This window comes from Garra rufa, chromosome 1, assembly GCF_049309525.1.
Source record: "Garra rufa chromosome 1, GarRuf1.0, whole genome shotgun sequence".
Lineage (NCBI taxonomy): Eukaryota > Metazoa > Chordata > Actinopteri > Cypriniformes > Cyprinidae > Garra > Garra rufa.
Genome location: NC_133361.1, coordinates 28036219 through 28063156, shown reverse-complemented (window position 1 = coordinate 28063156; position 26938 = coordinate 28036219). Strand labels below are relative to the sequence as shown.

General features: G+C 38.1%; 1 protein-coding gene across 2 annotated transcripts in view; it reads left to right on the top strand.

Annotated features, from left to right (window-relative positions):
* mrtfbb (myocardin related transcription factor Bb) overlaps positions 1-26938 on the top strand; it is a 50507-nt gene that overhangs the window by 19940 nt on the left and 3629 nt on the right. The window contains exons 1-14 of one of the 2 annotated variants that reach the window (XM_073838534.1): positions 6779-6988; positions 11683-11748; positions 13951-14006; positions 14623-14698; positions 14827-14967; positions 15263-15444; positions 15704-15811; positions 18083-18330; positions 20184-20352; positions 20431-21159; positions 21624-21755; positions 24915-25043; positions 25629-25763; positions 26853-26913. In XM_073838534.1, the coding sequence (XP_073694635.1) occupies positions 6904-6988; positions 11683-11748; positions 13951-14006; positions 14623-14698; positions 14827-14967; positions 15263-15444; positions 15704-15811; positions 18083-18330; positions 20184-20352; positions 20431-21159; positions 21624-21755; positions 24915-25043; positions 25629-25763; positions 26853-26913 (2317 nt within the window). In that variant the 5' untranslated portion in view covers positions 6779-6903. Of the gene's footprint in view, positions 1-6778; positions 6989-11682; positions 11749-13950; positions 14007-14622; positions 14699-14826; positions 14968-15262; positions 15445-15703; positions 15812-18082; positions 18331-20183; positions 20353-20430; positions 21160-21623; positions 21756-24914; positions 25044-25628; positions 25764-26852; positions 26914-26938 lie in introns of those variants that run through there. The other variant, XM_073838526.1, reaches the window with a different exon arrangement.

The window sequence follows — 26938 nt, the reverse complement described above, 5'->3', positions numbered from 1 at the left end:
TTAACGATCGTGCGAGACTCTCAACGGCGCTGTGCGTGCATTCTACAATAAAAAAGATTATTTTAACAAAACCATTTGAAATATGGGAGGACACAAACAGGATTTTGAAAAGCATGTCCCCAGTGAAAATTATGCCCCTGTGTGAGTGGTGGGACGAATGCTCCCAAATATAATTTCAGGTCACTCAGATAAAATTTTGGGAGCATATGCGACCAAAACGTTCACAATTTCGAACCGTGCCTAGTAAAGGTAGAACAAAATGTCTTTGGAACAGACCTATGGCAAAAAGTAAGTATGTGTGTGCGTATGTGCGTGCGTGTGTTTGAAAAAACAACAACCCGGACCACACTGGCAGAGTCTAGCTGCTTTCTGCTAAGAAAAACCAGCATGACCATTTCTGGTTTCAAGCATGACGGTTGGCATGTTCTTGCTGTCTGTTTAGGCACGCTGTGTTGTGATCGGTTCAAATAGCATTCTGCGGGAAAAGTATCAGTCGAGTGCGTGCAAAAAATCGTGCTGTAAGGCGATTTAGAAATCGTGCAGGTTCACATCGTGATTTCGATACGATTTCAATTAATCGCACAGCCCTACTGAAAACATGATACTCTAAACAGTGTAAATAGCGAAGAGTTACCCAATTTTAACCTAAGCCTGATTCAGACATAATTGTTTCTCAGGGGGAGAAAATGGTGTAAGTAGTCTTTTATTTTTATTTTTTTTATTGTTGTCTGAATCCTGAATGCTTTCGTTTTTTTCCCACCACCCACGTAAAAATTCCTGGCTGGATTACCTACTGTTTTTGACAAACACCAAGGTCGTATAGTAATTGAAGTGTCGTACGAATCCACGTCTCTGAGTTTCATGAAGAAATTTATTAAAAATTATATATACAGGTTCATCTCGATAAATTAGAATGTCGTGGAAAAGTTCATTCATTTCAGTAATTCAACTTAAGTTGTGAAACTCGTGTATTAAATAAATTCAATGCACACATACTGAAGTAGTTTAAGTCTTTGGTTCTTTTAATTGTAATGATTTGGCTCACATTTAGCAAAAACCCACCAATTCACTATCTCGACAAATTAGAATACTTCATAAGACCAATTAAAAAAAAACATTTTTTATGAATTGTTGGCCTTCTGGAAAGTTTGTTCATTTTCTGTGTATGTACTCAATACTTGGTAGGGGCTTCTTTTGCTTTAATTACTGCCTCAATTCAGCGTGGCATGGAGGTGATCAGTCTGTGGCACTGCTGAGGTGGTATGGAAGCCCCTGCATTTTTTTGGTCTCTTGTTTCTCATTTTCCTCTTGACAATACTCCTGTAGATTCTCTGTGAGGTTCAGGTCTGGTGAGTTTGCTGGCCAGTCAAGCACACCAACACCATAGTCATTTAACCAACTTTTGGTGCTTTTTGCAGTGTGGGCAGGTGCCAAATCCTGCTGGAAAATGAAATGAGCATCTTTAAAAAGCTAGTCAGCAGAAGGAAGCATTTAGTGCTCTAAAATTTCTTGGTAAACAAATGCAGTGACTTTGGTTTTCAAAAAACACAGTGGACCAGCACCAGCAGATGACATTACACCCTAAATTATCACAGACTGGGGAAACTTAACACTGGACTTCAAGCTACTTGGGCAATGAGCTTCTCCACCCTTCCTCCAGACTCTAGGACCTTGGTTTCCAAATGAAATACAAAACTTGCTCTCATCTGAAAAGAGGACTAAACAAGTCCTTAACAAGGAGTGGCTTAACAAGAGGAATACGACAACTGTAGCCAAATTCCTTGACACGTCGTTGTGTGGTGGCTCTTGATGCCTTGACCCCAACCTCAGTCCATTCCTTGTGAAGTTCACCTAAATTCTTGAATTGATTTCGCTTGACAAGCCTCTCAAGGCTGCAGTTCTCTCGGTTGGTTGTGCATCTTTTTCTTCCAATCAACTTTCTGTTAACATGCTTGGATACAGCACTCTGTGAACAGCCAGCTTCTTTGGCAATGAATGTTTGTGGCTTACCCTCCTTGTGAAGGATGTCAATGATTGTCTTGTGGACAACTTTTAGATCAGCAGTCTTCCCCTTAATTGTGTGGCCTAGTGAACCAAACTGAGAAAACATTTTGAAGGCTTTGCAGGTGAAACCTTTGCAGGTGTTTTGAGTTAATTAGCTGATTGGCATGTCACCATATTCTAATATGTTGAGATAGTGAATTGGTGGGTTTTTGTTAAATGTGAGTCAAATCATCACAATTAAAAGAACCAAAGACTTTAACTACTTATAGACATATAATTATTAATCATTAAAAGCAGCATGGTGCCAACATTTAAATGAATGAGAACTTCATCTCTTAGGCTAAAACAAAAGTAAAATAAAAACCGCTCTATGCAACATCCTCCTAGTGCCTTCATGAGAGAAATAGCAATGAATGATTTATGAACAAACCGTTCTTTTAAGTCCTTTTGGTGAATCCATTTATCAGTTCACAAAACCAAATAATTTGTTTCCAACATCCCCAATCAAGTCCCCCTTAATTATTATTTAATAGAAAACAGAAAACAGGGCATTCTTCAGAAATTGTCTTTTTGTGCTCCAAAGAAGAAAATCAGTCAAAAGGATTTGCAATGACATGAGGGTGAGTAAATGACCACACTTTTTTTTTTTTCATTTTCAAGTGAACTGTCTATTTACATTTGGCCATTTTTAAAAAATGATGTTGAATTCTTTGAGTGCTGGTCACTCTGATGTTATCGTCTTTTCCTTCTGTCTGGCTTTTACAATCCTGGCCAAAGTTTCTAGTATATGGACCCTAATAAGAAAGCACTTAAGAGATGGTCCAGTGGGTGAAATGGCAGTGAACCTTTCAGAACTACACGTTGACATCTATCTGACCGCAGAAAGAGTTCATGTCTCACTCCCTACGGACATCCTTGCCCTTGAGAAAGTCAATGTGTCCTCGGGCTGCTGGGTAATTTAGTGCAGAAAGGAAGTAAACAGAGACCCCACCAGGCATGTGTGTATTTCTAATCACTATACAAGACTTTATTCATCTAGCTCTGTGTCAGTCAACAGTTTCTCAGACTTCTTGCATTGAAATAGACTTGAAACCATGACTCATTTTGACCTTTCAATATTAAACACAACCTCAGAATTACCCTGTTTATTTAATGACCCTTACAAATGTCAAGTCCTTGTTGTATGTGGCAACTCTTGCTGCTTGCAAGATATTTTGCCATATTTGATGCAGTATTTGGGTTAGATACCACAGACCAGCAAATTTGGTAATGTTTTCCTAAATTATTAGGTAGCTGTATATTTTAACGCATCAAACGCATCTGTCTTTTTTTACTTGATTGTATTTGATCATATTCATTTATTGTGTGACCAGGATTTTTTGATTTTGGTTATGGCCAATGTGTTTTACTTTGATGGATGCTGTTCAAGGCAAAGATGTAAGCAAATCTTGTTGGGGTGGCATTGAAAAACAATACCAATCGACCACAGTTATGAATTTTGGGGGGCACCACCCTCATGTGGTTACAACCCTGGTACAAGGTGTACTTCATGAGAACATAATGTGCAACGGACCACCTCATAACATTCAGCATAAGATGATAAAGTTGAAAGAGTCCCGCAATAAATCCTAATACAAGGCATAATTTCTGCTTTTTATCAGCTTCGAGATACTAAGTTATGAGTTTGAGTGAATGTCATTTATCAGAGTAACTGCACCAGTTAAAGGAACACTCTTTTCTTGTTTTTTTTGTTTTTTTGTCATAATTGATTCCTGCTCGCTGCTGCCTAAAGATATTATGAACTCGTAGAGGTTTGCTGCACTGGGCTGAATCAACATGATCTGTTCCTGCTCAGGCTGGAGGACAGACCGTACCCATCCTTCCTCTTTTCAACCCACCCGTCTAGCTGCAGTGAAACTTAACGTCACCGCTGTTTGCAAATTCCCCTACTGAAACATTTATGACTATGTTCTCACAGGTTATCTGGAGACCCACGCATTATAATATATTGACATAGGAGTCTTGGTATTGTCTCATTTTATAAACCGATCCAATCGAAGTTCAGTTGTTACTAAAATATGTCGTTTTATGGGTAGACACAATGTGTCAAAATGTCATTCAACAACAAACTAATCTAAATTTATTTATTATTTTTAAACAAATTCCCTGTAGAACACAGACACTGCAGCTGTACTCATGCAGATGGACGTTTTTGGCTTTTGCTTTGCATTTTGTTTTTAATTATGTATTTATATTTATATTTTAGTTTCCCCTTAAGGGTTCTATTTTTCAGATAGCGTGCCAAGTTAATAATAATATTAATAATATAACTCACTTTGGGGTCACACAGTCAAAACATCTCAAATACAAAATAAGCGATAAAGTAAAGAAACATTTTTAAGAGGGTCAAAAATGTCTCAAGACCCTTCTGTTTTGATCCACTCTGTTGAGCTGTATTTGAAAATAGGAATGCATCGTATGTAAACACTTTTTTACGGAACAAGTCCGATCTGGGTTTGGTAACCTTTATATAGGGCTTCTTTAGGACCAGTTAAAGGATTAGTTCACTTTCAGAATAAAAATTTTGTGATGATTTACTCACCCTCATCCAAAAATGAAGGTTTTTGAGGGAAAACATCCCAGGATTTTCTCCATATAGTGGACCTCAATGGGTTGAAGGTCCAAAATGCAGTTTCAATGCGCTTCAAAGGACGCTACACAATCCCAGACAGGAAATAAGGATCTTATCTAGCAAAACGATTGTTCATTTTCGAAATGAATACACATTTGTATACTTTTTAACCACTACTTCGACTTCCTGCATTACGTAATCACGTTGGAAAAGTCATGCACAGTTTGTTCTTCGTCTGTGACTACACATGGTATTATGTTTTAAAGGAGTAGTTCACTTTCAGAACAAAAATTTACAGATAATGTACTCACCCCCTTGTCATCCAAGATGTTCATGTCTTTCTTTCTTCAGTCGTAAAGAATTTTTTTTTTTTTTTTTTTTTTTTTTTTTGAGGAAAACATTTCAGGATTTCTTTCCATATAATGGACTTCTATGGTGCCCCCGAGTTTGAGCTTCCAAAATGCAGTTTAAATGCAGTTTCAAAGGGCTCTAAATGATCCCAGCCGAGTAAGAAGGGTCTTATCTAGTGAAACAATCTGTTGTTTTCTAAAAAACATTTACAATTTATATACTTTTTAATCTCTACACAGAGAGCTAGACAAGATGAGCATTTGAGGTTAATTTGAGGTTATTTGAGGTTTTTTTTTTTTTTTTTTTTTAGAAAATAACTGATCGTTTTGCTAGATAAGACCTTTCTTTCCTCTGCTGTGATCATTTAGAGCCATTTGAAGCTGCATTTTGAAAGCTCAAACTCGGGGGCACCATAGAAGTCCTTTATATGGAGATAAATCCTGAAATGTTTTCCTCAAAAAACATAATTTCCTTACAACTGAAGAAAGACATAACAATCTTGGATGACAAGGGGGTGAGTATATTATCTGTAAATTTTTGTTCTGAAAGTGAACTACTACTTTAAGGGGAAAGCATTACCAGGATTAACCCTTTAAATGCATGAATGTGTTGCCAATCATTACTACATATCCAAGTCGCTAAAGACCCAAGGTATGCATTTAAGGGATGAAAAAACAAAATAATGGACAGGGGAAAATAACGTCAGTTATGGGTTCTGAATTTTTTTTGATTCCTTTTCTATTAATCGTTTAGCCCTACAAACGATTTTCTTCAATTTCAAAATTGCCCAATGTTGTTTTACCTTTTTTTTTTTTTTTTTTTTTTTTTTTTTAGGGTAAAGGACATTTCACTTTTTTGCATTTTCACTTTGTAAACACTGGGTCAGTACTTTCGCGTACGTCACGTGTGACCTTTTCAACATGACTACATGACTAGTGCAAGACGAGCATTTGTGGTTAAAAAGTATACAAATTTAAGTCCCTTATTCCTCGCTGGGATCGCATAGAGCTCTTTGAAACTGCAATTTGGACCTTTAACCCACTGATCTCCACTGAATGTTTTCCTCAAAAATCTCATTTCACTATCCCTAATAAACTAAACCACACAGGACCTCAGTGGGCCCGGGACAATGTTCCCTATTGCTTTCCCCCAGGACGTTCCTGTTCCATTGTGTTTAATCACTTTGGCTGATTCAGATAGGCTGTGTTTAAATATGTTCTTTCCCTCTCTGCAATATTAATCTCCAGCGCTTATGAAAAAAACATCCCTGCATGTAGATAAGAAATTTAATGGCATTTTTGCTCGAATTCCCCATGAGACACATAGTGCTTTATTAGAAAGGCGGATTGCTGAAATATAAATGAGAAGACCGAAATGTTGACTTTCATCTGTAAACCCTGAATATGAATAGTTTATGTCGACACTAAGTGACAGAGACAAACAGAGACATCCCTGGGGTGCTGCTTGCTTGTTTTTGTCATTTTTGTTCCATGACAACATGTTTGCAAAGGAAAAAAGGTACAAAATTCAAGTACTCACTTCTAAAACTGAAGTAGCGTATAATAGAAGTGTGGGAAGCTGTGGTTGTACTTGCCTATTTTTTGCATTGACTTCCTCTTTATTGTTTAAGAATAGGAACTATTGTATTTACCCAGTGTTCAGTGCTGTTGAGGGTTAACAGCTGCAGCTCTGTAGCTCTGTAGTCCCGCCTCTCCTGTCAGTCAGTGACGAAGCTGGAGCTGCAGAGAGCGCTGACTCTTGCTGAGAACTACACACCCACAAACACTCACACAAGCAGTCTAGAGACAGAACCGGTGAAGGAACTTGTCGGAACGCTCTGAAATCGAACAACACGCTGGGGGATTTCAATCCAGATCTCACCGTTTTGCCTCAGCCCTCATTTCTCACAGCAATCCATGGGACTCCAGACACGGCAGCTCTCCGATCCGTCTCTCCGCTCCATGGCCTGCCTTGAAGTGGAGACCTTGAATGTCTGCAGGGGTAAATGCAAACAGATTGAAATCTTCTTAAAATTCCGTGTCGGGGTGAATTAAAATGGGGAAGCTGATGCTTAACATGAGTGAAGGACACTGGGAAAATAGTGTAGCTCATAGCAGCTGGTAATTATTACTGGAGCACATGTTGAGAAGATCTGGAGTAGATATAAATGTTGAGATGTGTGAGCATGAATGTTGGCAGGAGTTTCATTATTATTATTATTATTTTTTGTATTAGCATCTCGGTCTTCATTCAAATTCACACCCAAACATTACCTCACGATTCAGTTAATCATTTAGCTGCCTAACCGTGCCTGTTCAGGAAGTTTATCTGCTTTTAATGCCTTAAGGGAGTAACACCTCTTCACAGGTTTCTCAACAATAAGACTTTCAAGTGCACGATGATATCTCCGCAGCCTTCACTGTTATTAATATATGGCTTCACTTGTCAGAGTTTCAAGTGAGTTATTGGCCATTGAGATGGTTCCCATCAGTGAACCGTAAACCAAATGGTATATTCATTTATCAGCTCTCAAACCCGAGCCAACAGTCTCTGCAGTGCTCTGCAAGCGCCCATGAAGATACAGTCTGTAATATTTTTTTGCAACAGTATTGTCAGCACAGTCCAGGTCAATGTCAGAGTGCTTCAGTTTAGTCAACATTAACAGGCTTGGTAGCCATAACACAGCCCATTCATTTAATTTACGATAGTGTCTGGTTGGCGTTAAGGTGCGGTTGAATTAGCTAAATTTCGAGGGCAGAAAAGGTCCATTGTGTGTTGTCAGTGTAAAGCACAGCTCACACAGAAGTCACTTTAAAATCAAGCGTGACGAGTTTGACTAACTTGAACCCTTTGCGAAATGTCTGTGAGGAAACTTTGGATGTTTCGCTCTGCATTGATTCCTATTGAAATGACTTGATTTCGCCCTCCAACAGTGATGAATGTGACAGCAACTTCAGGCTTTGTTTTGGATTTCAACTGGATCTTGAGAGGGTTTTAGAGAAGTAAGACATACAAGGATGTAAGCTGCCTTTTGTTTATTGTACAGTTCAAGAGAGAGGCCCGGAGCCACATAAAGGTCAGTGAGGGTTCATCAGGAATGACATCAGCTCAACAAACACTGGGATGACTGCAGGCATGTCTTGTACCGGCGGACTGACGTGAAGATGATTATGGTATTACTCTTCCATCAAGCTTCATTCGGCACATTGTTTTGAAAAAGCCGCTTTGTGGTGGCACAGATCTTGATTTGTAATGGATAACCACTTTAATATTGAAACCTCCTGCCGCAGATAATAATGGAAAACACGATTCGGGACGGAGTGTTCCAAGCTGTTGAAGGAGGAGGGGGGACTCGGGGTTTAGAAGAGGCACTCGGTTCCCTCCTTCAGTTTGTCCACTCTTTATTCAGCTGTGATACAGAATGTACGTCTTCAACGTAACCCCCCCCACCCAATGCCATTTCCAAACTCTTGTTTCCCAGGCCTTGTTCTCACAACGGCTGGGTTTATTTTAGCAGGGGTGAGTCAGACAGAGTGGTCGCTCTCTCGGGACTTCAGCAGAACTGGTGTGCTAGGCCTCATTCTGCAGCCAATCAGATTGGCTTTTGCGTTCCGGCGAGTGAAAGCGGGGGTCTGCTGGGCATGTTCCACGCTCTGCTGTCCCATTTGTCACGATCAACTGCCATCCTCCTCTTTAAATGTTTTGCAGAGGAGTGGTGTTATTCTCCTGAACGGACATGCCTACGCTTGTGTGTTTTGAAATGTATAAACCAAGCCGTCTAGTTAGCATTCAGGGTGTATGTCGTAGGCTGTGCGTGACAGCCTGCGTTTCACCTTCCCGCTTGTCGTTTTTGATGTTCTTGGTTGGTAACGCACCAGTGCCTCCTCATCCAAAGCGTAGCACGTTGCATCTCGCTTTTTATGGGCAGCAAATCCAAAGCCAAGACTTGAGATGACATCACCTCGAGAAGCTGATAGGATCTTTGTAGTGTTTATTATTTTGTGCTTTGGACGCCGTTCTGTTGTTGATTTCTCTTATAAACAGTGTTCTGTTGTATGTTTGCCTTTGAGGTCAAAACTGTTGAGATGCTGCTTAAGACTTAAGTACACATCTTGGGTTGACCTTCAACCCCGATACATTTTGGATGATGAATATATTGTTAAATGTTAAGTTCTAAAATGATTTATTACCATAAACACCAAAACTAAGCAATACTACCAATAATAACTGCACTGTAGTAAGAAGTCTGTTAAAGGGATAGTTCAAACAAAAATTTAACTGATTATCTGCTTACCCCCAGGGCATCCAAGATGTAGGTGACTTTGTTTCTTCAGTAGAACACAAATGAAGATTTTTAACTCAAACCGTTGCAGTCTGTCAGTCATATAATGGCAGTTAATGGGACCCCATGGCTTTGAGAGTCAAAAAAACATACACAGACAAAACCAATTTAAACCCTGCGGCTCGTGACGATACATTGAGGTCTTAATGCACTAAACAATCGTTCTGTGCAAGAAACTAAACAGTACTTTTATCAGTTTTACCTCTGGTCCATCACAATGTCCAACTATCCTGACACGTCACGTGCAGGCTGTTGTGAACACACTCAGGACAGTTGGACATTGCAGTGGATCAGATGTAAAAAATGATATAAATTCTGTTCATTTTCTTGCACAGACCACTTGTTTCGCATGTTAATACCTCAATGTCGCAGGGTTTAATTTGGTTTTGTCTGTGTATGTTTTTTTTGACTCTCAGATCTGTGGGTCCCATTGACTTCCATTATATGACGGACAGACTGCAATGGTTTGAGTTAAAAATCTTTGTTTGTGTTCTACTGAAGAAACAAAGTCACTTACTTCTTGGATGCCTTTATGGTAAGCAGATAAACATCAATTTTTTATTTTTTCAACTACCCCTTTAAATCTACAGTAAAAAAAAAAAACTAGCAGCTGTGGTTGCCAGAATTTTACCGTAAAAAAATACAGTAGTGACATTTTTTGTTTTTACGGATTTAACTTAAATGTACATTTAAATTACCATAATTTCATTAACTGATTTAATGTTAATATACCAACCTATTGAAGTACTGAAATCTGTTTTGTAGCTTTGTAATGCACTGATAAAGACCAGAAGGATGTGGTGATGAGTCACATGATGATCCAAAGCTCATCACACGCAAGTTTTTACAGAGTGCAGTGTCATTCGCACAAACACTAAGCACCATAATCGTAACTGAAATTATGCAATGAACATTAATTTAACATCATTAGATGTAATATACAACCCTAATTCCCACAACTGATAAGAAAAAAACTAGAAAGAAAAAACATGAAATGTGAAATGTAATTCTGGGAATGTCAATTTATGGTATTCACTGTAAATTGTACATTCTTTTTCCATTTCCAAAAACTGTATACTACCATAAAATTACATGTCCAATACAGTTTTTCACTGTATTTAGTAGGGGAACTTCCCGTTTACCAGTTAATAGGTTTTTACTGTAGCATTTTTACAGTCTTTTACAGTTAAAATCACAGTATTTTTTTACAGTGTATTCAAATTATGTATACCTTTTTGTTTTTTTGTTTTTTGAGTTTTGATTTTTCACATTTAATACAAGGGTGTTGAAGTAATATAATGCTTTGAAAATAAATAACTCAATACCACACACTAAGATTTGGCCTTTGGAGGGGGAAACAATTCTATTTATTTGTTTGTTGTTATTATTATGGTAGTCCTCCAGTGTATATGGTGAAAACTACCCAGCAGGCACTGGACGTCAATATAACTTCATGTTGATGTTGGACCCCGACGTCGAACAAATGTTGCGTTTTGGTTGAGAATGAAAATGGGGTTGACCTCAGTATTTGACGTCAATTTAACATTTACTTAACGTTGGATTTTGGTTACACAACCTAAAAAAAAAACGAAATATCAATGTTCACTTGACGCATTATTGGACATCAAATTAACTTTGACATTAGACGTTGAATTGAAAATGAATTTTGTCTGATTTTTCATGTGTAGCACTGCTGTTTTAAAATGTCTTTTTTAGTAATTTTTTTTATTCAATTTCAGTCTTAGCTATTCAAGTACATCAAGTTAAACTAAATGAAAATAAGAAATCTTGGCAACTAGCAACTTAAATTGTATGTTTTTATGGCTTAAGTTAAAGGGATAGTTCACCCAAAAATGACACTTCTGTCATTATTTACTCACCCTCATGTCGATTCAAACCCGTAAGTCCTTTGTTCAATTCATTTTCGGAATGCAAAGTAAGATATTTTTGAGGAAATCCGAGAGCTTTCTGACCCTGCATAGACAGCAACACAACTCAAGCTTTAAAAACAGGGTAAGGACATCATTAAAATAGTCCATGTGACATAGTGGTTCAACCGAGATTTAATGAAGCTACGAGAAAATTGTTTGTGCACAAAGAAAACAAAAATAATGACTTTATTCAACAATTTCTTCATTCAACAAGTATTCTTGTAGCTTCATAAAATTTAAGGTGAACCACTGATGTCACATGGACTATTTCAATGATGTCCTTACTACCTTTCTAGGCATTATACGTGTCAGTTGTGTTGCTGTCTATGCAGGGTCAGAAACATTTTTACATTTTTGGGTGAACTATCCTTTTACTCAGGACTCACCGAAGTTAAATTTTTCTGTTTGTGCTCCCTCCACAGTGCTTCAGTTGAGACTCCAGCAGAGGCGCACACGCGAGCAGCTCGCAGACCAGGGCATCATGCCACGTGAGTATGCATGCTTCATGGAAACATAACGCTCAACTGTCAGCTATTAATGTTTAGACAAAATCAGCCCACATGCAGTGGACTTTCATGAAGAAATTCGTTGAGACCAAAAAAAATATGTTAGTCAAATGATCTACTTCCTTGTTATTGTAACTCCTAATCCAGCATCATTAACAAACTGGCGTGCACATTATCACCAAAGCTCTTCACACACACACACACACACACACACACACACACACACACACACACACACACACACACACAGTACCTATTCGTCATAAAGTGGAGCACATTTGCCTCCAGCCACAGTTTTTTTGTAGATTACTCTTTTGACGGCGGGGGGATGGAGTAAGTTATGCATGTTGTTAAGGAGAGCAGTTCTAATAAAAGAAAGCGTCTGTTGAGGATACAAACTGATAAGGAAGGAGAGATAGAACAATGGTGTGACTGATGTCTGTCTGGAACAGCAGGAGCTGTCCTGCACACTCAGAGCTTGCCGTCTGTATAGGGCCTCAAACGTCATGCTCCAAGCTCCAAGAGTAACAAGAGTGAGTCAGCGACTGGGCCTGCACTTTTGCTCAGCAAGACCTGCGGTTACCTCCCGGGCTTTAATGCTTAATGGTTTGGATTCTCCCACAAAGTCCAGTTCTTGCATTCTTTAATCATATTAATGTCAGGATTATACCTTTCCTTAAAGTGTTGTTGTAAGTGCAGCAGACTGTTTAAGAAGCCATTTTTGCTTGGTGATATACGACTAATCAGGGTGAGCAACTGATGTCTTCACTAATCAAGTCGGTGACTATGTTAGAGCGCTCATTTCCTGTTGACCATCTATAGATGTAGACGATAGTTCAACACCCACTGAAATACTCATAGCAGAAGTGTTTCTCTGCTGTACAGTATTTATTTGTGAAAACATATTAAATATTTATAGTATTGGGTTTTTCCAGTAAAAAAGTAAACTATATTTAATTTTTTTTTTTTAAATTGGATAAAATAATTAGATTTGTTTTTTAGAGAGTACAGTTGAAGTCAAAAGTTTACATACTGTAACAAACCAAAATAAGAGGGATCATACAAAATGCATGTTTATTTTGATTTAGTACTGACCTGAATGAGATATTTCACATAAAAGACATTTACATATAGTCCACAAATAATAGTTACATTTATATAAATGATCCCGTTCAAAAGTTTACATACACTTCATTCTTAATACTGTGTTGTTACCTGAATGATCCACAGATGTTTTTTTTGTTGTTGTTTAGTGATAGTTGTTTATGAGTTCCCTGTTTGTTCTGATTCTTTGGTTTGTCAGCATTTTTGTGTATTTGAACCCTTTCCAACAATGACTGTATGATTTTGAGATCCATCTTTTCACACTGAGGACAACCGAGGGACTCATATGCAACTATTACAGAAGGTTCAAACACTCACTGATGCCTCAGAAGGAAACACAATGCATTAAGAGCTAGAGGTGAAAACTTTTGAACAGAATGTAAATGTGTACATTTTTCTTATATTGCCTAAATATCTATTTTTTTTTTTTTCATTTAGTGCTTCCCATTCAGAAGCTGCAGAAAATACTTACATGTTTCCCAGAAGACAAAATAAGTTAAATTTACCCTGATCTTCAAATTCAAAAAGTTTTCACCCCCTTAGCCCTTAATGCATCCCCTTAGCCCTTAATGCATTGTTTTTTTCTGAAATTCAAGTATTATTTTCTCTTGTCAACTATATGTAAATGTCTTTAATATCTTATTCAGATACTAAATAAAAAATAACATGCATTTTGTATCCCTCTTATTTTGTTAAAATAATTGACATTTTGCAAATTCTGCAAAGTGTATGTAAACTTTTGAGTTCTACTGTATATATTTAATTTGATTTTTCATTACCCACTGGCAAATTGATTTGTTTTATGCATAAATCCAACAAAATAGTCATGCACACATTATCTAAAGTGGGTCAAAATGCTGACTTTCTAGTTCAACTTAAGTAGATAAGACAATCTTAGATTTTCCTTTAGGGCACAACTGCATGAACTTTGCTTTAAGCAAAAGTCTTTGGTTAAACAGCAAAATGTTTTAAAAAGCTTTGTGTCATGTACACGTGATGTATTATGTAAAAGGCTATTAATTAATGTCATTTGACTCCTTGTTTTTAAATAAAGGCTTTGAATATATTTTGTCCTTCCAGCGCTGAAGACACCTGCAGCTTTTCATGGGCAGGTCAGAAGTCTGGAGAGGGCAAGGGTAAGACTTTTTACGCTTTGCATTATTCATTAGTGAACACAAGTTTAATAAAATAAGCTTATTTTAAAAGTCACAATAATACCATTATATGTGTTTAGCATCATTTAATGTGCTAAAGTGAAGAGTTTGAGTAAAGTAATTCAACAGAACAACCTGGACCACAAAACCAGCCAAGTCGCACAGGTATTTGTAGCAATAGCCAACAAGACATTGTATGGGTCAGAATGATCAATTTATCTTTTATGCCAAAAATCATTAGGATATTAAGTAAAGATCATGTTCCATTTAAGATATTTTGTAAATGTCCTACTGTAAATATATTTTAAATAGTAATATGCATTGCTAAGAACTTTAAATCAGTATGATGATTTTTTTTTTCACACTCACATTCCAGATTTTCAAATAGTTGTATCTCGGCCAAATATAACAAACCATGCATCAATGGAACGCTTATTTATTCAGCCTTATGACTTGTTTTGTGGTCCAGGGTCACATATTATACAGAACTGATACTTGATGTTCAGCCACTTTGTTTTCTAGAAATCAGCATTTGTCAGCTGCTATGAGAACAATATTTAATGTAAATTCATATATGTTGCATTTTCATCATGTACAGACTGAGAATTTCCTGAAGCATAAAATCCGCAGCAGGCCTGAACGCGCTGAACTTATTCGTATGCACATTTTACAAGGTACGCACCTGACCAAACAGATGTGATTTTAGCTCATAAGAGCATTGTCGGAGTCTTTTGTTTCACTTCCTGGATACTTCATTTATCACACAGCTTTAGTATGGTCTAAAGTTGTTTATGTATTTCAGAAACACACGCAGAGCCTTCGTTGCAAGCCACTCAGTTGAGACTAAAGAGGGCACGTCTAGCAGATGACCTCAATGAGAAGATCGCACAAAGGCCTGGACCAATGGAACTGGTGGTGAAGAACATCCTCCCTGTTGAACTTGGTAAAAACAATAAAATATTTAGATTTTCATGCTTAAAATCTGTGTAAAGGCAATTTAGAGAATGGTTTCCAAACACATTAATACAGTTGAGGTCAAAAGTTTACATACACCTTGCAGAATCCGAAAAATGTTAATTATTTTACAAAATGCATGTTATTTTTTTTTTTAGTACTGACCTGAATAAGATATTTCACATAAGACGTTTACATATAGTCCACGAAAGTAAAAAGTTGAATTTATAAAAATGACCCGTTCAAAAGATTCTTAATACTGTTGTTACCTGAATTATCCACAGATGTGGATTTTGACACTCCAGATGGAGAACTGGATGTTTATAACTTCAATGAGGACAGCAGTGAAGCTCTGTCTCCAGAACAGCCAGCTAGTCATGAGTCTCAAGGCTCTGCATCTTCTCCTATAGAAGCCAGACTGCCTGAGCCATCGTCTGTATCGCCTCCGACTGGCTCCAAACTCCAGGTCAGCATCTCAACAGTCCCTAGATTTACATTCAGATTGATTCAGGAATATTCAGTTCTAATATTTGCAGTTAGCTTATGATAAAAAGCTCTGATAGAGAATGGTTTCTTTAAAGCATGTGAAGTAATATTCCACTGACAGAGCTCTTCAGAGGAGCTATGTAGAGTCTGTTTTCTCTACAAATTATCCAGACATCATATGACATGCCATATGGCCTTTTAATCTCTTTTTATCTCAATTGTATCCACCTACAAACCAGAGTTTAGACTTCCTGAACAGAACACCAGTAGAAGATGTTCGAGTAATGACTGCCACTCAGATAGTCACCACTGCTACTCCCACAAAGCCTGGACCCACCCTCGTGAAGGTAAACCATCATGTCATTTCCTGCCCATGTTTATTTTTGAGATAATGGTCAGTGACTCATAGTATTACTAGCTAATTCCACAATAGCAACTCTAGCTAGATATACCACACAGACTGTGAAACTGAAAGGGCAAGAGGTAATACATTGATAATGCTGTATCTCAGTCAGACATTAACTAAAAAAAATGAGCCAAAGATAGATTAAAAAAACAATTCTAAAGAATTGTTGCCTACAGAAAGAGGAACATTCGATATACTACTATTTATAAGTCTTTTATGCTCGCCAAGGCTGTATGTATTTGATCTAAAATACAGTAAAAATAGTAATATTGTGCAATATTATTACAGTTTTAAATAACTTGTTTCTATTTAAATTAGTACTGTCAATCGATTAAAATAAATTAACAAATTAATCAAATTTTTTCTGAAATTAATCACGATTAATCTAAACCTAACATTTAAAGTTTTTAATTACACTTTTATGTTGCAGTAATTTCACATTTAATCTTCAAATTAGTGTAAAAATAACAAAGTATTGTTTAATGCCATATTTTTTAATGACTGAATACCAACTGCTGTCTCTATGATTTTTTTACTAATATTTTAGTATAATTGAGAGCTGTCAATTTTACATTTATTAGAAAAATAACTTCTAATTTAAGTGAACTTAAAACAATCTTTACATAAACCTAATATAATAAATATCATATAGCGACTAATTTAATAATGTTCTCAAACACTAAATTCTAAATTAAATAAAAATAAAGCTCAAAACTAAGAATAACATGAAATATTCATTGTTCTTATCAATATCGAAAACCATTTGTGCTGCTTAATATTTTTGTGGAAACTTCAAAAAGAACAGCATTTATTATAAAAATCTTTACTGTCACTTTTGATCAATGTAATGTATCCTTGCTGAATAAAAATACTAAAACAGTAAAATATTCAGACACCAGATAACATTTTTATATATTTTTTTACTAGTGGGTGCAGGACACTAGTTCATTTATATAAGTGAGGATAGCAAAATAAATTAACCGTGATCATATTATACCCAAAAATTCTTTATACAGTGGACTACAAGTAAAATTGATAAACATTTGGGACCAAAAATTATTCAGACACTTTGACCTGACCATGATTTGCTTATATGTTTTTTTCTTTAATTGCTAATGTGACCTTTTTATACAACAGACTGAACAAAATTAAGCATTGCTTGGTAATTGGTCAAGAAAATATTGATAGTTGTTTAAATATTGTCATATTAACAGTTGTCTGAATTTTTGGTTGATTTGTAGGTAATTGCATATCTTTCTATCAAAGTTATCTGACATTATCAAGATCAGTTTGCTCTGACACAGTTTACCTCAGATTTTATTACCATTTTCTAAACTATAGCGAAAAAGCTGTGATAATGTGAGAAATGTTGAGGGTGTCTTAAAGATTGAACCTTTTTTCAAAGGTTATCTTTGAAAAAAATATACAATGACCCTTAAACAGAAGTATAAATCGTTAGTAAAAAAACAGGAGAGCAGTAGAGCTGTTGTTTGTCACTCTAAACAGCTTGTTTAGAACAACTTGTCAAAGGTAACTTAGGCCAAATCGGTTTCAAAAGAGCAGCAGATGCAAAGTTAGAAGTGCTAGCAAACGTCTTCTGTCTTCAATCGGAGGTTAAACGAAACATTCACACTCATAATGTGGAGAAGAACGAACTGAAGCTGGGGACATAAAAACAGGAGTCAGGCAATAACTTGTGCATTTATCATAATCCATGCCTTCAAAGCATACTCTGCATATTTACTCCGTGACAGAGGGTCACTCCTGACCCCCTCTCCTAGTGGTGCTTCGGGAACCTGCTCGCACTTAAGCCAGCTTGAAATGGTGTGTTATTACATCCTGATGACTTTCAACTCCCTTCCTCAGAAGCCAGACCATTTTCATTTGTATCCTGTGACTCAATATTTAGGAACAATGAGGGTCATGTCCCCTCCATGCATCCTGTTTCCTCTTCCTGTGATTTTAGGTAGATGTTCGTACAAGTCCCACCTATTCACAGCAGTTGTGGTTTTGCCCACAAATCTCTCAGCTCCTGGTATTTCTCAAAGTGCTGACACCTCTGTTTGCAAGAGGACTGAGCTAGTTGAAACATGGGAATCACCTAGAATTACAAAGCTGACAGACTTGTGATATCTTGCCAGAGCACAAGGGTGTTGACTGTGTTTTCAGGTGGCACCTTTTGTTCAGTTCTTTTGCTCTTGTTTCCATGCAGCAGAGCCAGCCCAAACAGCCCACTGACAAGAGCCGAAGCAAGAAGAGTAAAGAACCCAAACCACGAGTTAAGAAGCTCAAGTATCACCAGTACATCCCGCCCGACCAGAAGCAGGAACCCAATGAAGCTCCGATGGACTCGGCATATGCCAGGCTGCTTCAACAACAGCAGCAGTTCCTGCAGCTCCAGATTCTCAGCCAACAGCAACAGCATTACAATTACCCTGCCATATTACCAGCACCACTCAAGTACGTGTCACACTTCCAATAAAGTCTCCAACATGACATGCAACCCTTAGCACAAATACCTTGTATCGCTATAACCCAAACATGAAAAGAATTTTCACTACCAAATTCGTTTAATAATTCAGATAATATACAGTTGAACTCAAAAGTTTGCAAAATGTTTAATTATTTTACCAAAAGAAGATCAAACTAAATGTGTTATTTTTTTTATTTAGTACTGATCTAAATAAAATATTTAACATAAAAGACGTTTACACCATAGTCCATCCAATTTATAAAAATGACTCCATTCAAAAGTTTACACACCCTTGATTTTTAACACTGTGTTGTTACCTGAATGATCCACAGCTGTTTTTTTTTGTTGTTGTTGAGTGATAGTTGTTTATGAGTCCCTTGTTTGTCCTGAAAGTTAAGCTGCCCGCTGTTCTTCAGGTCCCACAAATTCTTTGGTTTTTCAGCATTTTTGTGTATTTGAACCCTTTTCAACAATGACTGTATGATTTTGAAGTCCATCTTTTCACACTGAGGACAACTGAGGGACTCATATGCAACTATTACAGAAGGTTCAAACAATCACTGATGCTTCAGAAGGAAACACGATGCATTAAAAGCTGGGGGGTAAAAACTTTTTGAATTTGAAGATCAAATTTAGCTTACTTTGTTTTCTAGGAGACATGTAAGTATCTTCTATAGCTTCAGAGGGCAGTGTTAAATTTAAAAAAAATATGATAGTTAGGTAAAATCTTAATTCTGTTCAAAAGTTTTCACCCCCAGCTCTTAATGCATCGTTTTTGCTTCTGTGGGTCCCTCAGTTGTCCTCAGAGTGAAAAGATGCATCTCAAAATCTCAGTCATTGTTGCAAAGGGTTCAAATACACAAATGCTGAAAAACCAAGGAATTTGTGGGACCTGAAGAAAAGTGGTTAGTTTCACTGTTCAGGACAAACAAGGGACTCCTGAACAACTATCACTAAACAAAAAAAAAATAGCTGTGGATCATATGAATCAAGTGTATGTAAACTTTTAAACAGGGTAATTTTTATAAATTCAACTATAGTTCCCTCTTATTTTGCTAAAATAATTAACATTTTGCAGATTCTGCAAGGTGTATGTGAACTTTTGACCTGAACTGTACATTTTATGGTTGCATTTTGCAAATTGAGTATTTGCATTTTGAGAAAATACTTGTATGCACATTGACCATTTTTGACTAAAATATTAAATTTGACCAAATATTTTGTTCTTTGACATAATTTAGCTTTTTTTTTAATTTATAATTTAGAAAACATTCTCAATTGAAATCAACCTCTGTTCATCTTTAGAACACAAATGACACAAATGAAATCCAACTGTTGCACTTTCATAAGCACACGTCAAAAATTGCACATAACCTGAGTAACACTGTAGTTTGGCACTTTAATTCACAGAGTTCAGTGCCCTTGGAAGCACTGGCACTTTGTGCACATGGCACAAAAAGATAATGGTAGTTCTCTTTGAGAAATGTCAGTTTGGTTTGAATCATTGGTTACGGACCAGTGCAAATTGCACATGATTCTGATATATTCAGTTTCAGCTCTGACACTAAAAGGATTTACTGTGAGTCTTATTGCTTTGCAGCAGATATACAGCTTAGAAAAGAATGTGAGCGTTGTGTGCTTTGAGCGATAGGCTTTAAATAATGGTTTCACCTATTAATCTTGTCTAACAGACCTGTCATCACCTCAGCCATTATTTTCCATTTTGGCTCCTGTTGCCGCAAGATATACCTCTGCTTCTATTGTGTAGAAAGGCTGTTTATTGTGAATGATGAGGGAACAGGAAGTTCCCATTGCATTTACAATCCCTCATACTCTACAGGCCAGTAGCTGAGAGTCAGAACAGCTGCCCCAACATCACCCTGAGCACCAGCCCGAGTCTTCCCAGTCCCATTGTGGTATCTCTGCCCAATCCGGCTCCTTCACGTCCCAACAACACTGTGACCGGTCGTAAAACCGGGTCTCTGCCTACCAACCTAGATGAGATGAAGGTGGGTAGCATCCTCATTTATTTCCTGCTCCTAGAATACATAAGTATGCAGAAGTACAGCTGTTCTTTGGTCCTCTAGGTGCCTGAACTTAAGGTGGAGTTGAAATTGCGAGGACTTCCTGTGTCCGGCACCAAGACTGATCTTATAGAAAGGCTTAAAGCCCATCAGGAGAGCTCTCAATCTCTAGATGCAAACATCTCCAAAACTCCTCTGCATCCTGAAAGCATGAGCACAACTCCGCCTGTTTCTCCTGAGCTATCAGAAGCTTCCAACCTCAGTATGGAGGACAGCAGAGACAGTCCCACCAAACCTTTTTGTACGTTGTCTCCATCTCGTCCGCCAACAGTCACTTCACCCCTAAAGTCTGCTTTTGAAGATATGACCATGGACATCAAGGTGTCCGAAAAAGACCAGCGCCTTCACGAGAAGGAGCGTCAGATTGAGGAACTCATACGTAAACTGGAGCAGGAGCAGCGGCTGGTGGAGGAGCTAAAGATGCAGCTGGAGGTGGAGAAGAGGAGTCAGCAGGGTGGAGGACAGCAGCCTGAACCCAATCCATCAGTCCAGGTCAAAGAGGAGAATGGCGCCGCCCCGAGCTGCAACTCCAAGCAGAGTCCCTTATCTCAAACTACAAGTGTGAAACAGGAAGAGCCACATGCCCAGCTGCACCACACCCCAGTCCAGCAGTTCTATATCAACGCCCAACAAGTCCCTCAAGTGCTGCATCAGCAGACGCTGATCAACACTCAGCCAGCCACACAAATCCTGCTGCCCATCAACCTGCCCACCAACGCCATCAGCACACAGGTCACTAAACATTCATGATATGCCAGTCCTATTTAGGGCTGGGAAAATAAATCAGTGCATCTCAAATCGAGATATGATTCTGCATCGATTCTGAGTTTTGCGTCTCGATTCTCTCTGGAATCGATTCTGAGCTTAGTTTTTACCTGCATGCTTTAGAAACAGCCAAACTGTACTTGCTTTCAATTCCCTACAAACACTTGAACCTAAAATAATCATTCATTCTGAGCTGAAGTGCAATTGCATGAATTATATAATGCTTTTCATTGCTCTTCTTCGTGAGCATTTGAGTGTGCGACTAAAAACTGAGCTCAGAATTGATTCCAGAGAGAATCGCGATGCATTCAAAATCAATCCATGAATCGCGGTGCATCGATTTATCGTCACAGCCCTAGTTTTATTTACAGTGAAGAAAATTGATAAAATTCTAATATCTTATTTGGAGTTTTTCTTTATTCTCTTTGCAGGCGCAGACCGTTCTCCAACCAACAATGCCCAGTTTGGCTCAGAGCATCATACAAACCCCACTTCTGCAAACACAGACGTCCAACAACACAATGTTACAACAGCATTCAAATCAGACACCATCTCCACCACAAGTGAGCAAACCACTTCTGTCCATTTTACATCAAACAAGTGATCAAACAGGTGAAAAATATATCTTGTAGACATTGAAGATGGGTCCTAATCAGAGTATGTGAGCGGAGTGGAGCGGCAACAATTTCCCCTCCGCGCTCAGTGCATTTAATAATCGCTCCTCTCCAGCTTCACTCCGGGTTCACAATTTTCCGCTCCCGCTCCACTCCTCGCTCACTGATATCAGAAACACCGCTCCGCCTTCGCTCCGCGTCAAAACATTCAGAAATAGCCTTATGTTTTAAATATAACGGTCCTGTTCATAACACATATTAAAACAACAGGAGAGTTTGGAATAGTGTGCAAACTTTGTACCTACCACATACCAAGCTAATAACATTGTCAGCATTAAAAGAGTATAACTACTGCTTTATGCAGTGCAAAGTTTGTAATGAAAATAACTACATTTTCGTCAGTTATTTTACATATGGATCGCTGCATTTCTTACAGATTTCTGATAATTCGAAATCGGATACCATTACATTTGTTTTAATGCATTATTGTCACAGCGATTGCGTGTGAATAAGTGCTGCACATGTTTAAATGAGGCTTTCACCTGAATATATTCAGTATCTAGAAGGAACAAACTAAATCCTTGTGAACTATAATTTACCGCTCATGTCCATTCACATTATTTCTGATTTGAGTGATCCATCTCTATCAAGCTAAATATGTTTAACATGTGAATGCCTGCTTATTATGCAGTTATATTACGGACCGTTGGCATGAATTGTACTAATGATGGAGCGATGGTGGAGCGCACTTGGAGCGAGTGAAAACCACGACGCTCCGACTTTTCAAAAATCCGCTCCTCCCTCCATTCAAAATCACACCGCTCCACTCCGCGCTCCGCTCGCACTCCGCTCCGCTCACATACTCTGGTCCTAATCCATGTCTAGAGACAGTTATCATAACCTTTGAGAAGAATCATTCTCAGTGTTTAATTGTTCCATTCCATGCCTATCTGGGCTAGTTGGCACAGATATGGTTTCGTTTTCCACTGTAGGGTTGATAGCAGAGCTTGTAACACAAATGCAGAACACCCTACCAACCTATCAAACATTCAAAACATCTTAGAAATCATGTAGCACTTTGCAACCACCCTGAACACCCAATAAAACACCAAGCCAACACTTGGTCATCGGCCAATGTCATGCTGTCATTAAGCTTTTCAGCCAATTGAGTATTTTGAATTTGCTGCATAGTCTATTAAAGAATTAATTCACTTCTAGAACAAAAATTTACAGAAATTTTACTCACCCCCTTGTCATCCAAGATGTTCATGTCTTTCTTTCTTCAGTCATAAAGAAATTGTTTTTTGAGGAAAACATTTCAGGAATTTTCTCCATATAGTGGACTTAAATGATGCCATTTCAGATACACCTTTTTTTGTAAAGGTACTTTTGCAGGGATGTAGGATGATTTTGAAGTTGGCAAACTATAAACGTTTCACTAGATTCTAAATTCTAAAGCTCGTGGGCACCGTTGAAGTCTAATATATGGAGAAAATTTCCTCAAAAAACATAATTTCTTTACAACTGAAGAGATAAAGACATGAACATCTTGGATGACAAGGGGGTGAGTACATTCTCTGTAACACCCGTCTCTCACGCGATCTTATATTATTGCCCATATCAATTCTTGCGTGTGTTTGATTCTGAAACGTACTTTGTAAACAAGGCAGAAGTTGCCAGCGATTCTTCCTATTAAAAAGTTGTGTAATGTGTGACCCCTTGGCTTTGAACATGGCATTAGCGAATGAGAAGATGAAAAGGAGTGATGAAAACAAGCAAATGGAAAGCTTGGTATATATTTTGTATATTCACAGTCCTGGCTCTTCCGCTTTCCCTTTTGGAATGACTAAGGCCCCATCACACCGAACACGTTCTTTAGGTCTGAAAATACGAGGCGCACCACGCTGCCTTTTTTAGTGACTTTTAAAAAAGAGCAGTGTGCTGCGTTTTTTTTTTTATGTTGCTAGGCAACCACCAAAACAGTTGTCCTGTCAGTCTAATCAAAGGATTATAGCATGAGCGCTCTAAAATCGTTGCTTTTTTCTCTCAAGTAAACTGTCATATTAGCAGAAACCTTGGAAAAACACAGCTCTGGGTTACCCGCGACAGACGCCAAAAGTTTCTCCGTCATTATTGCAGTCTCCGGACTTTGAAAGCAACGATAAACTTTCGTCACCACAACAGAAGGCCAACCTGTCCATTCAATCGATTGGACAATTGAAGAAAAAAAAAAAGCGAATGACTTCAGGCGTTTTTCGCTCAGAGTTGCCTTTTTTTCAACTTCCACTGAACAACACTAAACAACCACTAAAACGCGAGGTGCCCGGGGCACATTAACAATTAAAAAAGGCGCCTCTTACTGCAGAAAATGTCTAATCGGGGCCTAATACAGGTTACAGCCATCTGCTGGTATGGAGAGTAATTTTCTCTCAAGCATGCTCAGAATAATAAATGCTAGTTGGCCATTGGATATACTCCTTGTGTCGTGTTCAATTGCAACTTTTCGGTCCAAACGCAGAGCATCGTCACATTCTATGAGCTACTTTAGACATTGTAGGTAATTACGATATCCATGTTTTACAATTCTAATTGAGAAGACCACAAATCACACATAATAATACTGTTTACTAATTAATACAACAATTAGAAAGGAATACACCATATGATCAGAGTTGTGTTGTTATGCATGTAAACTTTAGGGTTTTGTAGATCTTGACCTTTCCTCTTGCTTTTAGTGTTCCCGCACCTCATAAATCCAGTTCAGCTCACTATTGTGATGACAAGGCCCAGACGCATTTCTCTCTGATTTGGCACGTAGGTTAAAATGGAAAGGCCTGCAATGTGTTCTGTGCTTATCTCTGATGTTGCCCTGGCAATAGCGGTTGAGTTCAGGTGATACATTACCCTCTCAACAACATCAAACGCAGACCTGACTAAATAGGTGACAGAAGTAGAGAGTACGGAGAAAATCAGCAAAAGCACTTATCACTAAGACGGGGAGTTGGTTCGAGAACAAGAGGCCCCTGTTTACGCACTGATATACACACATTTTCTTACTCACAAAGCACACTTTGGCCTAAAACTGCCTCCTACTGTATGTGTTCACAGGCTTTACCCATGTGTGGAAGCTCACCTTCTGGGTTTGACTTCAGGCAGAACCAAAACCAGCCCATGGCAGACATGCCCCAGTGCTTCCTCAACAACTCGCCAAGACACACAAATGGACCCATTAACAAAGTAAGACAAACTGACACTTCGCATATGCACGTACATGAACACAAAGGGCCAGATTTACTAAACAGGGCAAATTAGCGTTATATTTCATAAAAGTGCTGATGGGAAAATTCTGTGTGATTTACTAACAGTGCGCACATTAAAGAACTGACGCAGCCAGAACATTTCCATAATAACTAGTGCAATCTACCAGGAGCAGCGCAAATGACCACCTGCTTTAAGACATGCTTTTTTTGGGCATCAAATTTGATGAGTGCAAACATGTGAATAAATTTAATACTCCCCTCTCATAAATTTAGCATCTGAATCCTACAAATACATAGTTATTTTTGCATCTGACCTTATTGACTGTGTAAACTTAGTAAATCCTGACAGTACTATTTTAACACTAAAGGACGTTTACGCTGGTGCAAGCTGTCAGTAAATCTGGCTCCAATTCTTCAAGCAATCACAAGCTACCTTTCATGTGTTGAAGCGCACAAAAACTGGTTTAGAACTCGTTATGCAAAATAAGCAAACATTGCTGACTCAGTTTTGCCAAAAGGACCGGCTATTACAGTTTGAGTAATAGTTATATGTTTTGTTCAGCCTCCGTCACCCTGTCAGCTCAACTATATCCTTCAGCCTTCGACGTTCCCCAATCACCGCAGCCCAAAGAGCAAAGACCCACCCCGTTACGAGGAGGCCGTCAAACAGACCAGAGGTCTACAAGCCACAATGCAGGTAATTCAAGTTAAGCCCGAAGTTTACTTCAGTTTTGACAGCCAAACATATAGCCTTTCCAAGTATGCACTACTTGATAGTTTGCGGCAACTCTAGCACTTGACAGATGCGCACCGGAAAGTTTCATCTTTGTAGAGTGTCTGTGGGTATTAAGATTTGTATGGCTTGATGTATCATAATTGTCTCTTGCTGAAATATGTAGTGGAAAACCCACAAAAGTTTTATGTTAATTGAAAAAATCCACATTGTTTTATTCATGTTTTGGATCATGAGGGCGCCATTTATTTTAATGATGTGAAATGGTTGCTCTCGGTGAGCTACTGGTGCTACATGTTGCTATTTTTACTGCAACACAACTCCAAAAATAAAATACTGATATGATGAAAACAGCTACTGAAAGAGCTTATAGGTAAGCATAGGCTTAAACCAAATGCCGAACCATCCATTTTTCCCCACAAGGAGTCTAAACAAGGAGTCTAGCCTCCAGATATCAAGTGAAATCCGTGCTGAAAAACTCCTTCGTTGGCTGCGGCATCATGACAAGCGTTGGCCTGTTTACATCCTGCCAGGGTGGCATCTAGCGTTTCTTGTCTCTGCCGTTTGTAAGCTCTTTCAGTAGCAGTGGTCTACTAAAAACCTCAAAGGCATCAGGGCTAAAGTGGAGAGAACAAAGACGCAGGTCTTTAGGAAGTTGCTTCTCTTGTTGCCCTTCATCTGAAAATTACAACCAAAAGCCACAAAATGCGGCATATCAGTATTTTATTTTCTGAATTCCAAGTTGTGTTGTGGTAAAAACAGCAAAAGATAGCGCCAGTAGCTCACTGAGAGCAACCGTTTGACGTCAATAAAATAATGGCACCCCCATAGTTCAAAACATGTAGAAAATGATGTGGATTTTTAAAATAACATAAATCTCATGGGTTTTCACATATACTGTATGCGAACCCTGGCATATGCTTAAAAAACAAAAAATACTCTGTGAATTAAAATAATGTTATTTCTGATTCCATTTGAACTGCACAGTACTAATACAGCATATTATTTTGAAACCTTTCCTGTTGTCTTAATAGCTTCTATTCTTCTATTAAGGTTCCCACTGCTACCAGTCAGCACATGGATGATTTGTTTGATGTTTTGATCGAGAGTGGAGGTGAGAAAAGTCAAAACAGGTCTTT